Source organism: Pangasianodon hypophthalmus, chromosome 5, assembly GCF_027358585.1.
Source record: "Pangasianodon hypophthalmus isolate fPanHyp1 chromosome 5, fPanHyp1.pri, whole genome shotgun sequence".
NCBI lineage: Eukaryota > Metazoa > Chordata > Actinopteri > Siluriformes > Pangasiidae > Pangasianodon > Pangasianodon hypophthalmus.
This window is the reverse complement of record NC_069714.1, coordinates 28218979-28235960: the sequence shown is the minus strand read 5'-3', so window position 1 is coordinate 28235960 and position 16982 is coordinate 28218979. Positions and strand designations below refer to the sequence as shown.

Below are 16982 nucleotides of genomic sequence, written 5' to 3'. Positions count from 1 at the left end.
AGGAACAGGGGTAGGAAGAAAGGAAGGAAGTGAAAAATGATGTGCAACGTAAGAAGGAAGAAAGGAAAATGGGGAAAGAAAGAAGGAAGGGTAGAAAATAGGCACAAAAGGAACAAGGGAAGGAAGGAAGGAAGGAAGGAAGGAAAATTGAGAACATGGGGAAGGAAGGAAGGAAAATTGGGGAAAAATAAGGCAGGAAGAATGAAAAATGGGTAAAAAAAAGGAAGGAAGGAAAATGGGGAAAGAAGGAAGGAAAAGGAAATGGGGCAAGAAGGAAAGATGGAAGGGATGAAGGAAGAAAGAAAGGAAATGGGAAAAGAAGAAGAAGGGAAGGAAGGGAAACTAGGAATGAAGGAAAGAAGGGAAGTGGATAACGAATGAAGGAAGGAAAGAAATAAAGAAGGAAGAACATGGAGGAAGGAGGGGGTTACTGATTGTTATTCTTCACTAGTCTGTTTCAAATCCTCTTAGCTCATCCAGCTGTGAATCAAATCTCCATCGCTGCTGCAACAGGTGTGGTTGCGTTGATTCCTGTGAAATATACATGGATTAATTTGTCCTTCCTGTCATTTCTCGTCTTTCCTTTTTTTCAGTGGAATCTCTCTGTTGGTGCTCAAGCAGCAGTGGATCTCATCGCTGCAGCTGCAGTCTCTGCGTGAGATCAGTGCCGGCAACGTCTATATCACCAACAACAGCCAGCTGTGCTACTACAACACCATCAACTGGACCAGCCTCTTCCGCATCCCGGCGCAGAAAGCCCTGATCCGCAACAACAGGGACCCGAAAGAGTGCGGTAAGTGCGGATATCACTTCCGGCTTTACACTGATGCACAAACTGAATCACATACATCAGCAACAAAGATCTACAGAGCCTTGCATAAGTATTCACCTCATCCTTTCCAATATTGCTCTCGAGCTGGTTTACCAAGAAGAATGGCCAAAAAAACAGAATCCAGATGTGCAACGCTAACAAGCTATCAGGTCACGCATACATAAGCACAACCTAGCGCTTTCCTAGATGTGCATTCAAATGCTCTGACCTTGCAAACGATATTGTGGCTCGCTTCACATGTCCTGGAGGACATCGGTAACTGTTGCACCATTGGGCAAGAAGCCATGAGATATTTAAAAAGGTCATGAAATCATAATGTATGTGGGATGTAGGCTATTATATCACACATCCAAATCATTATTTTGATTTGTCTAATTAATAATTTTTTTTTTTTTTGTTAATTCCTGGCGTTTCTGTAAGAACTCTGTGCTAATGGTTTGAAGGATAAGCTGACCTAGCACTCATCCCCTACCCTTACAGATCACTTTAAGTCTTCTCAATAGTTTTAGCCATAAAAAAAATATTCAGTCCTCAAGAGACACAATATCTCTGATTAAGATGCATCTCCTCTGATGTTTTATGTGAGGAAAAAAGATATTTGTATTTAATTAATTACTTTAATTAATTATCTCTTTATTTAATATTGGCCTTGAATGGCATTCCATAGTTTTTTTGTGTGTATTTACAGCCAAAACATAAATTTCACTGTGGCTTATTGTGGTTACATCAAACTGTCAGACAGTAGCTCTGGACTTCTCACTCGAGCCAATATCTGTCAAGATGTGGGCTTAAATTCAGGGTCAGAATCGTGCGAACCTGAAACACGTCTCTGTTTTAGGCAAACTCCCCGCCACACTACTTCTGAATAAAGCTTAAATCCATAGTTACATCTACAGGTCTTAACTCCTGTTCAATCCTGACTACACCCACTTAAGCATAAGTCAATCTCTAATTTTCATATAGAGGACAATATCTTCATCGTCAGCAACTTTGAGTTTTAAGCTGTCAGGCTCTTTACCCCAGAACACACACTGTGCCATTACCTCCTGCTGCAGTCTTGAGGACATACTCTGGTTTCCTCCTGGACCTGATGAGAGTGACTCAGTAGGAAGACTCTCCTTGGCCTCTCTCTCTCTCTCTCTCTCTCTCTGGATGAGTGCACTTCACTATGCCCAGCAGGAGACCAAAGTTCCTCAGATCCTTCCCCAGCTGGAGGAGACCAGAGGTCAAGAGGACCAGAGGACTATGAAGAGTCAGGCAGTCATCCTTCCTCCTCCTCCTCTGTGGTGCTTCTTACCTTGAAAAGTGTCAACGAGTACGGTAGCGTACTCAGACTTGTGGCGAAGTTTTGCGCAATTTTCCCAAAAATAAAAAGTGAAAGAAGACCTCTGGGGAAGTGCACATGAAGCCCACTTGCTTATTCCATCAGCAACAATCCAATTACCCATTCTCTGCAAATGTCGAGTCATCCTGTGAACTATTGAACGAAATTAATTGCAGGGAACCGCCACAAAAGTTTTTTGACATTTCAGAGCTACGTGTCCTCCAGTGGAGCCTATAATCGCCAACAAGAATTGCACTCCCTTCTCCACATCTTTGTCTTTTTTTCAGCACAGAGCGATGTTTATGAATCTTTGCAAGGCTGAGAGGTTTTTGCCGCTGCTATTTTTTCCCCTTTTTTTGGATGTTATGATGCAACAGGATTCATTATTGGAGACTGCATTTGCAGTTGCAGGGGCCTTCAGACTTTGATGTTTGCTAAGCCAGTCTCTCTACTTTCAGCTGCACTGGTTGCTTATCCGCACTTTCACATATGCAGTGTTTAGTCAGTTTGCAGTTAGAATGGAACCCTGGTGTGTCCTTAGTGCGGTTCTTTATGGAGCTGAGAACACAGGAATCGCACTTGAGTGCGGATCAAAACAGCTAGTCCGAGAGCGTCTGAGGGAGGTGAGTTCGGTAGGTTCGAGCTGCTAAACTGAGCCAAAGGACAGAGTTGTAGTGCGATAGAAATGCCATATGTTCTGGGGATTTGGGCTGACAAACAAAAAGAGAAAATAAATACTGGATGCAATACACAAAATGTTTTAAAGTAGTTATTTATATAATTATTTATTCTTTTACTTGGTGCTGATTCCGTGTTCTCGTACTTAGATTATATTTTTGTTACATGCACTTGCCAAAGAATTGACCTTTTCTCATCACCATAGTTTTATAAGTATGCTTTTAGCCCTACAAGCCCCTCTTTTATTTATTTATTTATTTATTTATTTAGTTAGTTAGTTAGTTAGTTTAGTACAATTAGTGTGAAAACCAACCAAAACAAATAGCAAACTGAAAGAAAATGTATAAATTTTGCTTTAATTCTGACTCAGTAAACAGACTAATGTTATAACTGCAAAACAAAGAAAGACACAGAAAGTGGATACAAATGCACTAAGGTTTTAATAAAGTAATAGTATCAATGAACTAGGAAAACACACATGAGGTAACTACTGTAGAAATATGAAAGAAGAACACCCAAAGATATATATATATATATGTATGTGGGGGGACCCAAAAATTTCCCAGAATTCAAGTGTGGCGTGCAACTTAGACCTGGATTTTGCACCATAACAATGCAACTGCACACACTGCATTTTCAAAACCAAGGTGTTTTTAACCAAAAACAATGTGGTTATCACTTCACATCCACTGTAAAAATGAGACTGAAGAGAAAAAGATTCGCCACCGTGGAAGATATATTATATATAAGACTAGGGGAAGGCAAGAGGGAATGACAAGGGGAAGGAAGGATGGAAGGATGAATGAAAAAGTGAAGACGGTAAGAGGAGGATCATGCAAAATACAAGGCTAAAGGAAGAAGAAGGGATGGTGCCGCTGTAACAAGATAATCAGTGTTATTCATCTCACCTGTCAGTGGTTTTAATGTTATGGCTGATCAGTGTATATATACACACATATATATGTGTATGTGTATATGTATAATATATTTGTGCCAACAAATATGTGTAAGTGCCCTAAAGCACTGAACCCAAAACGAACGCTTGAAAGTCTCTGAGCATTTTCTTGCGTGGAGCCCGAGCATTTTGTTTGTTTGGTTTTTTTTTTTCTTGTAGACAAGTGACTTTTGAGGTTAATCATTTCCATGTTGACAAGAAATCCTTTTGCCCTGACTATTAATGTTTCAGAAGAGTGGTGGCAGGCATCAGAGGAAAATGTCATTCAGTAAAATGTCACTTAGCTGGGAAAAATGGCTGTCATTCTGAGTCAGTGCTCAAATTATATTGAAACTCACAGGGTTCCTACCAGGGGGCAATGTCAGACCAAAAGTTGATGGTCAATTATTGTAGCTGTGAGCTATTGATAGAAGAATGAAATAAATATTTCTGATTTTGTATCTACACAACGCTTGGCGGGGGTGTTTGGATGAATGAGTGATGTAGGCTGTAATTTTTTTAGTATCATTCCTATTTTCTCAATATTTCATATTTGCTAGGTGGTTATTGTTTGTTAAAAAAAAAAATAAAACAAAACAAACAAACAATAAAAACATTCAGGCTACACTAGATCTTCTCGAGTGAGACCTGGCCCTTACCTTGGTGATAAAGTCATTCATATCACTCCTGGCTTGTCTCTTGTGAGAGTGAAGAGTACTCTTATATATAGAGTATATATATATATATATATCTATTCACAATATATATATATATATATATATATATATATATATATATATTGTGAATTATGAGTGTATCCCTGTAAAAAAAATTTTATGTATCAATAAGAAATGAAAGCCGAAAGGTATACAATTTACTGTACGAGTTTTACATTGTTGAGATATGTTGAGTGATATACACTGTAGCATTTTAGTTTTATATAATATTCTATAACATTCCAATATTCTCCTTTTCACAGTAGACAGAAATTGTTTACACAGCAATTTTTATTGTATATATTATGGAAATCTCTGTGTTAAATATAAAACCACTTCAGCGCCAGTCCAAAACCAGACCAAGACGACCCCAGGCCCCCCACAACCACCCCAAAATCACCTGAATACCTGCCAAAAACACTCCAAGACCACCCCAAGACTGCCAGAGCCCCCAAGATCAACCAAAGGCACCAAGACCAACCCAAGACCCCCTATGACCACCCCAAAACCAATTCAAGACCCCCTATGACCACCCCAAAACCAAACCCTGACCCCCATGACCACCCCAAAACCAAACCCTGACCCCCATGACCACCTCAGAACCAACCCAAGACTCCCTATGACCACCCCAAAACCAACCCAAGACCTCCCTAAAATCACTCCAAGACCACCAAAGATCACCCCAAAAGCACTGCAAGACCAATCCAAAACTCCTTTAAGGCCACTGCAAAACTATACCAAGACCACCCCAAACCACCCTAAGAACAACCCAAGATCCACTAAAACCACTCCAAGATCACCCGGAGACCCCCTCAAGTCCACTGCAAAACTACAACAAGACCTTACCAAGACCACATCAAAACCACCCAACACCCCCCCACGACGACCCCAAGACCCCCAGTGACCCCCAGTGACCCCCAGTGACCCCCGGAAACTACCTTTAGGAACAATGTTGAAAAAAAAAAAAAAAAAAGCCATCTGTTTGAGATTTGCACAGTGTGTTAACTCCATACACCCCCAACTAATTATTTTCTCCATTTTCCATTATCTCCTCTGGTTCATTGTTTGAGAGGATTGCAGGTGTATGCTTGGTGTAATGTGTGTGTGTGTGTGTGTGTGTGTGTGTGTGTGTGTGTGTGCTGTCTCTTAAACGTCAGCAATATTTTTACACAGCTGCTGTGTTCTGTTCCACAGTGGGGCCTCTGTCTGAACCCGTCTGTCCTTTCTGTCTCTTCCGTGCATTCGTGCGCACGCACACACACACACACACACACACACACACATCAGCATTTCTCACTGAAATACAGCAGGCCATATCAGCAAACACTCAGCGAGTGTAAAATATGCATGATTACAGCAGGCTTAGCTAACCCAGATGGCGTGCAATGAGCTCAGTCAAATTATGACAAAAGATCTTACATTTCTGTCTAACGCCTACTGACACCTGAAAGTGCGATCAGAAATCACTTCACTGTAATAGCAGATGTACAAGTTCTGAATGAGGAATTCGCAGAACCATGTTTTGATGAGCTCTGTTAACAAAGAAAGCAGCAGTCAATGAATGTTCTCATACACATGAACTGATACCCTTCCTGTTAATAAAATACAGAAAGTCTGAGTAATGTACCATGTACTATTTATTTATTTATTTATTTATTTAATTGTCAAAGTATTTTTATTATTCGAATTTAATATATGACATCAAAACAGATAAATCATCATAAATCATCTTGTGTTGAACAAGATTCCCAGATACGTTTTGATTTTCTACAAGGTTTTTTCCTACACATCGCAGTATTTTATCTACACATCTAAATACTAAATAATGCATTCTTGTATATAAGGAATAATCATTATAGGACATGCTGTTATAGGAAAATAATCAATGAGTGGTGTGATGAGGCTTGACACAAAGCAGAGTTGCTGTTCCCACCCCAAAGTTTATTATTTTCCATTCCAGCAATTCCTGAAATGCTTAATTCCTCTTATACCCCAGAAATTTGCCAACAGTTACAATTTCCTACCAAAACGCCACGTTGTACGATTTATCAGTTTATAGTTACGTTTAATGTTGTGGACCGTCTGCGAAACAAATTAGTTCCTAGTATTACTTACGTTACACTTAGTGAGGGAACATAAGTGTAACGCTTTTTTCTCTCTCTCTTGAAGTAAGAAAAATGCAGCTTGTCATGTTACTGAAAAACTGGAAAGCGCAAACTCCTCTGTCCTGAAGACTTACCATCTCTGAAAACTTATTGAGTGTTACCTAGCACTGACACTGGAGACTCCTTTCCTACAAAAAAAACATCCATATCACATAGTATACATTTGTCCTTTTAAATTACGTGTTTTTTAATATGTTTATTATTAGTCTTAGATCATGTGGAGCATCCTCCATACAAGTCCCTGTGTAAGTTGTTACCATAGAAACGATAACGTATTAGAAGAAGTGCATTCATATAAACCTGTGATTTAAGCTATTCTCAGAGATGCTGTTATAGAAAATTAACTAACACCTTCTGACCAATCAGAATCCAGAATTCAACAGCATTGTTATTAATAAACAAAATTATTTTAGTAACTGATGAGATAAACAGTAATCAGTAGCAGTCATGTTTCTGTGTGTAACAGGAGAGATGTTGTGTCTTTTTTTCAGTTATGGAGCGCATGGTGTGTGACCCGTTGTGTTCGGACGCTGGGTGTTGGGGTCCGGGTCCGGATCAGTGCCTGTCCTGCCGCTTCTTCAGCAGGGGGCGCATGTGTGTGAAGTCCTGCAACCTGCACTACGGGTCAGCTAATCTCATCTGTTCATTCTTATCACACCACACACACACATACACACACACACACACACACACACACATACACATATACACACATGCTACCAATTCTACGCTACAAGCACCTGTTGATGTTTGATGGTTATATTTGCTCTGCATTGTGTCTCATACTACAGTTTTTAACAGCTGTTGGCTTTTTCAATTTCTTGAAACTGACAAGGCAAGTAAGAAAATTGCGGAAAGGAAAAAAGAAAAAGTTATTGCATAGTATTTTATGCAGTTATTTCTGCCTCACAGCTCCAGGGTTCAATCCTGAGCTTGGGATATTGTCTATCTAGAGTGTTCTCTCTGTGTCCGTGCGGGTTTCCTCTGGCTTCTTCGCTTTCTTCCCATTTCCCACAAACATGCTGGTAGGTGGATTGGCTACACACAATTCCCCCTAGGGACCGGTGTTCCAGCCAGAGTGTTCTTGGGGAAGGCTTTGACCAGGATAAAGCGCTTACTAAAGATGAATAAATTATTGAATTCTCTTGAAGGTTGCCAATAGTTCTGAATTTGGCTGTACATTTCAGCATTTCTTTCTTTATAATCAACATTAGCATAGTTGCACTATCTCCAGTTTTATTTCACACTTACAATGCTGATTGAACTATACTATATGGTACTTAGCTGAGTGGTAACTAGCTTGCTAGCGAATTTGTCCAGCTAAAGAAGTAATCTAGATGTTAACTAGCTGTAATTGCGTCAGATAGCTAAGTAGCTTAGCTAAAGTCATTTCCATATTATATTGTCTAATTTTATGGTAACATTATCCTTTTGTGATTGTTATTAGAAGTAAAATAAAACCTAAACTCCTCCCCGTGGACCCAGAGACTCGCCTGTCAGTCATGAAAATGTCTCTTTGAGTGGTGTAATCTATTCCCGTGAGAGATTTACGTATCTCAGAAACACAAAACTAATATTTATATTTTACTGTGTATTAAAGTGCTATTCATGACAGCACGTCAATAATAGATGGATTCTTCTAGATGAGAGCCGAGATGAAGAATGTCGTCTTTATTGCTATTTAAGTGAAGTGTGTGTGAGGGTGTGACACACTCCTGTCTACACACTGACAGTTAATGTGCACTTTGTCAAACATATTGCTCTGAAAGAAATACAAATATGAATGAATCAATGTCTCCCTCTCTCTCTTTCTCTCTCTCTCTCTCTCTCTCTCTCTCAGGGAGGTGCGAGAGTTTGCGAATGGCTCCATGTGTGTAGAGTGTGACGCTCAGTGTGAGAGAGCTGAAGATGATGGTCTGACCTGCACTGGACCGGTGAGTTACAGCTTAGCGTGTCCTTTCTGAGCTTAAATTTCATAAATACAGTATGTAACACACAAGTTGTAGTCAGTAATCATATATCTACAGTATGATCTGTATGATATATGTGCATTTAATGCAATTAAGATGATGTATATACTGTACAGTATATTAATCACTTACAGATTCCAAATTTTCAGTTGACCCCATATTTTTATTCACACGTAGACTACGTGTCTAAGCATGTCGTAAATACATACATAAGTATGTAGTAAGTAGTTTTTACCCCTCTGTTTAAAAAAAAACCTTTCCTTCCACATAAGTGACATTTTGATAATATCTCTGTCCACACAAAAACACAAAAAATGATTGAAACCGTTTATGTGAGCATGCCAAGCCGATTAGGTGGATAGTATTTAATTCCATCTGTGAATATTGAGTGAAATTCAATTACAGATACTTTATAGAATAAAAAAAATACAGATCAAAAAGTAACAACCTCGTCGGCAACACGTACATAACACGTGCAATACCACGTGCGCAGGTTGGCACTGCGACATCAGTGTTTTTTTTTTTTTTTCATATCCACATGAACATAGTCAAAATATATTTTAAAATGTCTTCACCTTGGCTTCAAAAAGCTTCGTTTTCAGTCACCAAAAATGTTCTAGTTCCAAAAAAATATCTGTATATGTGTGGACAGAGCCTATAAGTGTTATTATTATTATTACATTAATAAAAATATATCGTACTTTAAAAATATATCCTTTTTTTTTTTAAACATTTACATTTTTTTCCATTTATTTTTGATATGTTTGATTTTTAAACACCTATAAGACATGTGCTTATATTGCCTTAATATGCCTTAGTTTAACATTATTAAAACGTTAATATTTATATTTAATTAAATCCATACTTATTTAACAGATAAGTATCTTTCATACTTTCAAATACTCACGTGAGCAATTAGGCATCACACTTTGTCAGTTCAGTCCAATTCAGTTTTATTTCTGTACTGCTTTGCTTTTAACCGTAGACATTATCACATTGTTATTTACTGGAGCTTCTTTTGGAAGTCATTCTTGATATGGGCGTCTTCAAAATGCCATAAATGTAAATGTTTAACAGAAATCCAGATGTACAGTAGATGTAGATCCCTAATGAACAATCCAGAGATGACAGTGGTGAGGAGAAACTCCCTGAGATGACATGAGGAAGAAACTTTGAGAAACTCATCCTCTTCTGGGTGATACTGGTTTATAAATCATCTAGAGATGTATATATGTTTGATGTGATCATATTGTGAGGCCTGGGATGATCACAGGGCAGTGTTTATGAGGTACAGTCTCCCTAATGAACAATCCAGAGATGACAGCGGTGAGGAGAAACTCCCTGAGATGACATGAGGAAGAAACTTTGAGAAACTCATCCTCATCTGGATGATAGCGGATAATAAATCATCTAGACAACAAGCGAACAGCTGTACATGTGTTAAAAGGCTGTATATATATATATATATATATATATATATATATATATATATATATATATATATATATATATATATATATATATGATGTGATGAAGTGATGATAATGTGAGTCCTGGGCTGATCACAGGCAGTCTTTATGAGGTAAAGTCTGTTTTAGGAAGTGTAGAACTTTAGGATATCCACATTGGACAAGTCACAGCAGCAGAAAGTGTGATTTCATGACGTGGATTACTGATTTCTGTTGTTTAAAGCATGATGAAGCACTCCGGCACACTGTAGATTCTACATCAGCTGGGTTTATTCGCTGTTTTTTCGTTCTCCGCTAGTCTCGCTCTCCTTCACACACAGTCAGATTTGGATGTGAGCCACGGACCCCTGTGATTAATCGAATCCCAGAATGAAATGTAAATGTACATTTGTTGCTGTGGGATTGATTTTGCTTCTCGTTGAGTTGGCTAATCTGGCCGCGTGTCTGCCGTGTGGCGGTGCAAGGGGAAGATGGATCGCAGTGTTTTCAGGACAATAAGTTGCTACGGAGTATAAGATGCTTGCCCCTAAATTCTGGCTGCTTAGAGAGGAAATCAATACACGTTGCTTTGTTGTAGAAGTTGCATAAATGCTCCAGGATTTTATTTTTTTTTAATTTTGTGTAGTGATTGTAAAGCCTTTAAAACAGCACAGCCTACAGGACCATACTTATGAATTTATTTATTAATGTGTAGTGCTGGAAACTTGTAATTCATTTTATAAGGAGGTTTGTTTGTGTAATTCTAAAGCAAATGCTAATAAGGTGACAAAATGGCCATAAAAATAGCAAACAAACAAACAAACAAACAAATAGATAGCCTAGAAAGCATCACAAAATAATTATTGAAATATTGTCACAGTCTGAATATTTCTGCAGGTGTGTGCGTGTGTGTGCGTGCGCGTGTGTGTGTGTGTGTGTGTGTGTGTGTGAGTGTATTTACACATCACTTTTCTCTCCAATGCACCAAAGCCCTTTGGATATGATATAGTCCAGTCATGCATAGAAGCTTTCCAGATAACCCTAACACAAACGCGCACACACACACACACACGCGCGCGCACACACACGCTCACACACGCACGCACACACGCAGAGACAAGGCTTTATAGAGTGTCCTTTGTGTTGAACCTGGACATCTGCAGAAGCAATTAAACCTGTTTTGAGATAGATGGTAACATTTACAGAGGTTTATCTGTGAGAGGAGAGGAGAGGTTGAGCGGGTGACCTGAGCAACAGCTGCATTAAAGAGGAGATTGATGATATCTGCTAGCTGAACTAGCCTTGGAGGAGCTTTTCAGCTGAGCTGTGTGTTAAACAAAATCCCAGCACTCTGTTCAGTCCAAATGCCGTGTGAATATCGAACTCTTATACTTCAGTGAAGTGTCTCTCACGATCACTGAGTTACATCCAAACCAGCTCCATACACGGACGTGTTCTCTAATTCAGAAATGAAAAACACGCAAAAAACACATAACTATTTAATGGAATAGTGTTCACTCGGTTTTTTTTTTTTAGACTTTACTCATCTTTTTATAATTTACTGGCTATTTCTATAATAACTGTGAGTTAACCAGCACAAATAAAACAAAAAAAAGGCAATAAAATTATTATAACACATAACGTACAAAATCTAGAGAATTTAACTAATAATAATAACAATATTAATAATAATTATTATTATTAGTAGTAGTAGTAGTATTAGTAGTAGTAGTAGTAGCAGTAGTATTTTATTATTATTATTATTTATTTATTTATTTATTTATTTTTTACATTTATGGAAAATATACAGGAAATAAGTCTGTCGATAGATAGATAGGTAGATAGGTTACATTGTGTTTCCCTTAACTGATATTATGTACAGCATTATTTAACATTAACAAACCATGAACTTCAGCATTAATACATTAACATTATCAACGTAATAAACATTTCTACCTTAATGTAAGACAATACCAATAAATAAATAAAAATATGTACAGATCATAATGGAATTATATTTTTAATGAAATGCTTTCTAACATATAATTCCCACTTCTCCAACTTTTGATACTCATGCTGGCTTTAGGATGCTACTTTCAGCTCTGTGACATCATGCTCCATATTTATTCATCTCCATATTTATAGATAACAGTGTGTCGTATAGTGTCAGAAATCACATAAACAAGTCTGGATGAGAGAGTGAACACAGTTTGAGGTGATTGTGTGATAATGCTAAACTGGTTGCTGTAATGTGTGGCGATATGAAGCAGGACTTAAGTGCGTAAACTTGCTGTGTGTTTTGTTTGAGGCATGAGAACATGGCGTGGGTCCAAGCACAGGCAGACTGAGCTAAACAAAGACAATTCATGATCCTAGACAAATAAAGCAGGCACAATTCAAAAACATTAAGAAACCAGGAATAAACCAAAACTCAGAAAACTCATTAAACAGAGGTTGAACATGATGACACAAAAAGCACGAAAGGACTTCGCAGTGAAACAAAGAAGCAGCAGGGTGTACATAGATAGAGTAATCAGGGGATAATACAAAACGGATTGACGAGAAGACCAATAACAGGATAGGGGAGGAGACAGAACCAAATCAGAAACCAAAACAAAAGCACATGGTTTCATTGACACCATGGGAACCACAACACGAGGAGAGAATCTGTTTCAGTAGCTAGAAGCTTTCTTAGCTACGTTAACTTCACAGAGGCAAACATCAGTGTAACGGACAGGACTCAAGAGTCTCATTTATCAAAGGCAGCATACACAAAGAAAACATAAAGAAATCGTTATATATTGAAGAACTTCCCTTTAAAAAGCCCAGTAAAAAGCCCTGCTTGTTGCAGACAACATGGAGAATGTTGAAATGTCTACATAGACGAAATTCAATGACAGTGAAGTAGACATACTGTTGCAAAAATCTTGATTTGGCACTTTTATTAGTGGTTTGTCTAAGAAATATAGACGAAATATATATATTATTTTTGGCTATATATATATATATATATATATATATATATATTATGGCTATAGGTTTGCCTTCAAAACACATCTTCATTCAAACCACAAACAGTGATCCAAGAGTAATATTTGGCAGACACCCTTATCCAGAGTGAGCTTGGCTGAACTCACGACCTTCCCATAAGTGGTCCAAAATCTCAACCACTGAGCTACGACTGCCCTTAAAGAAACTAGGTAGTTGGCAAGACTTCGCAAAGTGTGTTTGTAAATCATGCACTGCTACATGCTAGACCTGCAAGTGAACAGGAAGTGAGTGTAGAAGAAGAGTTCTTAGTATTCAGGAAAGGGGACCCCTGCTGGCATGGAGGTGTAATGTCCCCTGGTGAGTGTTACGATCAGACACCAAACATGGAAACTTTTGTTCTCTGAAAGTTATTGCGACCCATTTCCACAGCGAAGTGAAATATCTGATGTGCTATTTCCCTACAAAGAAGCACTTTCAGTGTGTGTCATTTCTCCGTATCTGGCCGTTGTGAAGTGCTTGCTGTGCGTGTGAGTTGATGAAGCAATGTGGCGGTGGCACTAGCACTCGTCTTGATATCCAGCCTAACTGAGTGGCTCCTCTCCGCTTCCTCCGCTGCCTATATTACTGCTATAAATCTCGGCCGCCTCATTGTTATGGTCATTGTGTGGGCAGTGAGCGATGGTTATTATCCGTGGCCTGGTTGCTGGTGTTTTATGGCTCTTCTTTGCTCTTTTATTTCTCTCTCTCTCTTCTTTGCTCTCACTCTCTCTCTTTTTTTTTGCTTTCTCCCTCTCATGGTCTCTCAGTCAATTTATTCCAATTCAGTTCACCGTAGCTTTACTGGCATGACTGGAGTGCATGAAATACAATATTTCCAAGGCATGGGATATTAAGGTAGAAAGAATATAGCAACAACAATAATATAGATCATACATAACAATATATACTGCATATAGTAGGGTCAGTAGTTTGCACTGAGGATTCTCATGTCTTGTTTTTCCTCTCTCTCTCTCTCTCTCTCTCTCTCTCTCTCTCTCTTGCTCTCTCAGGGTCCTGATCATTGTGTGAAGTGTCTTCACTTTAAAGATGGGCCTAACTGTGTGGAAAAATGTCCCGATGGACTCCAGGGAGCCAATAGCTTCATCTTTAAATATGCAGAACCCAACAAGGAATGTCATCCCTGCCACATCAACTGCACCCAGGGGTATGGACTCTGTTAGAGTGTGTATGTCTGTGTGTGTGTTACATAGATAAGTAAGAAATAATGAACTAAATAATATTATTATTATTATTATTATTATTAACAACAACAACAACAACAACAATAATAATAAGCAAAAATAATAAAATGCTTTGTCTCCTGTGTGGTTATTTTCAGACAATAACTTTTAAAATTATGGAATTATGAAGACATATCAATAGACAGTGTACATTTTTCTGTTAATTTTCAACAAAGCAGACTTGCTGAATATCAAATGCTTAACTTTGTTGCGCTTTTAAATTATTCTTGCTGTCAGTGAATAATTTAAAACTTGTTAAATTACAAGCAGTGTAATTTAGTAGCAGCATCTTTTTTAGTTAGTTTTAGAAGTTATGTTATAACTTCTCCTGATGACGTAAGAGAGAGCACACACACTAAGAAAATATCTCATAAATATCTCAGCATTCGAAGCAACATCCTTCTGCTCTCCCCATCTCACATTGCCACTCGTCCAGTCTAAAGATACTCCCATTCCCTCTCCCGTGTTGGATGATGAGGCTCAAGGCCTTTGATCTGGGGAGAGGTGGAGGACTGATGTGTGTGAGAAAGATGAAGACTGATTAAAGGAACGAAGCTTAATGCAGCATCAAAAGAGCTGAAATTTGTTCTTCACCAGAATGCTGTAACACCAGGGTGTGTAGCTGTAATTACGTAGAATACACTGTAGTAAGAGCTTGGGGACAAGTGATAAGAACACTATAAAGAACTGATAGAGGATAGGTGGATAGATGGATGTAAATATTGTGCATCAAAGAGATGTGTGTGTGTGTGTATATATATATATATATATATATATATATATATATATATATATATATATATATATATATATATATATATACTGTATCCATCCACCTAGAAAGATAGATAGATAGATTTGGATGGATGGATGGATGGACGGATAGTGGACAGGTGATAACAGCAAAACTCTACATTTACTCCTTTGTTTTCTGTTTTTATTCATTTATTGGAGTCTGTTCTGTGTTTCAGATGCACCGGGCCCAGGCTTCAGGATTGCATTGGCATGATTGACAGGTAATAAAGTGCTGGGCTTTTCTTTTCTGCAACTTTAATACACACACACACACAAACATTTCCTGTATTTTCTAGAGGGTCTAGTTACATAATGAGAGAGACAGAGAAAGAAAGAGTGAGAGAGAGAGTGAGAGAGAGAGAGAGAGAGAGAGAGAGAGAGGTGGTTGGTTAGTTAGAGAGGGAAAGTTGTACAGTGAATCGGCCACCATTGTGTGATTAATGGCTTGCTGTGAGGCTCAATGTAGAGGTGTGTGTGAGTGTGTGTTTGTGTGTGTGTGTGTGTGTGTGTGCGCACCCTTGATAAATTGATAGCACTTTCTTTTGTTCTCATGGGGCAAAAAGAACAAAACGCCACTAACTATTGTGCACAAATGGATTTGCTGTTCCAGATATACTGCAGTATCACACACACACACACACACACACACACGCACGCACACACACACACATACACACACACATAAACTCGCAGAATCTCTGACTTAACAATGCTGATAAACTCTCAGAATTGATGTATGTACTGTCATCACACTAGAAATGTCATGTATACTACACACATCTCATTTTAATGCAAACTCATTGTTTTGACCTTTATTATAATTTCGTATTGCTGGGAATTGGGGTGGAAAAAAAAAAGTGCTTGGTGCAGGGATGATCGGCTGCACAAGTTACGCTTGATCATTAGTAGGCTTTATATTAGTAGACTGTTCTAGAAACTCAGTAACTTACCTAAACCCGTCTGTAGCATCGAAATCGTTCCCAGCATATCAATTCTGGCAGGATATACTGAGGTGACCTGAGATTATTTCCACTGATCAGTTTATAGAAGGTAAAACACAATGTGATCTTTCCAGAAATGCAAGCACAGTTTATTAAAAAAAAAGAATTACGGTAGTAAAATTCCCTGAGATACATTCCGAATAGGGCTTAAGAATGAAAAGTAGTGTTCATTACACCTAACTTTACTCAAATACAGAGAGTTGCTAAAGTAAATGTAACAGAGTAAACATGCCCACGTGTAGCGCGATCATGTATACTACTGACGTGTGGCTTCGATGTGCGTAGGCGTGTGAAGGATGGGAGCTTTGTACATCCGATCGATAGTGAATTAACCAGCCAGATTCTCATCTCAGCAATAGATAATCCAGCAATGTGTGAATGGGAAGTGTCTTTCTTCTGTTCAGAGCAATACATACACACACACACACAAACACAAACTGCTGCCCATAAACTACATCTCCCACGCTTCCATGTTCTCTGTCTTTTCTTTTCTTCATGCTTTTCTTTGCTTACATGGCAAACGTGTACTTTATAGAACTCCATGCTCTTATTTACCCCACACACACTCACACACACAGGGCTAAAGCATATAATAAATTGAAGCTACATGCATCATGGTATCATTTACTGCATAATACTGAATCGTTCACATTACTGACTCCTTCAGAAGGAATCGTTTGCGAAGAAAACACGTCTACGTGACAGGAGAACAAGACAAAAATGTATAGGACATTAACATTTCCCTTGGATTTGGTTGTAAATTGCTAAGAAACTGCTTTACAGCACTAACATCACAACATAATTACTCTTGAAATGTCAGTGTGGACATCAAGAAATGTCAGTTTTGT

At 38.4% G+C, this 16982-nt stretch overlaps 1 protein-coding gene across 1 annotated transcript in view; it reads left to right on the top strand.

The window, feature by feature from the left end:
* LOC113525375 (receptor tyrosine-protein kinase erbB-4) overlaps positions 1-16982 on the top strand; it is a 366993-nt gene that overhangs the window by 275248 nt on the left and 74763 nt on the right. The window contains 5 exon segments of the mRNA XM_026911874.3: positions 594-793; positions 7141-7273; positions 8490-8583; positions 14108-14262; positions 15310-15354. Of these exon segments, the coding sequence (XP_026767675.2) occupies positions 594-793; positions 7141-7273; positions 8490-8583; positions 14108-14262; positions 15310-15354 (627 nt within the window).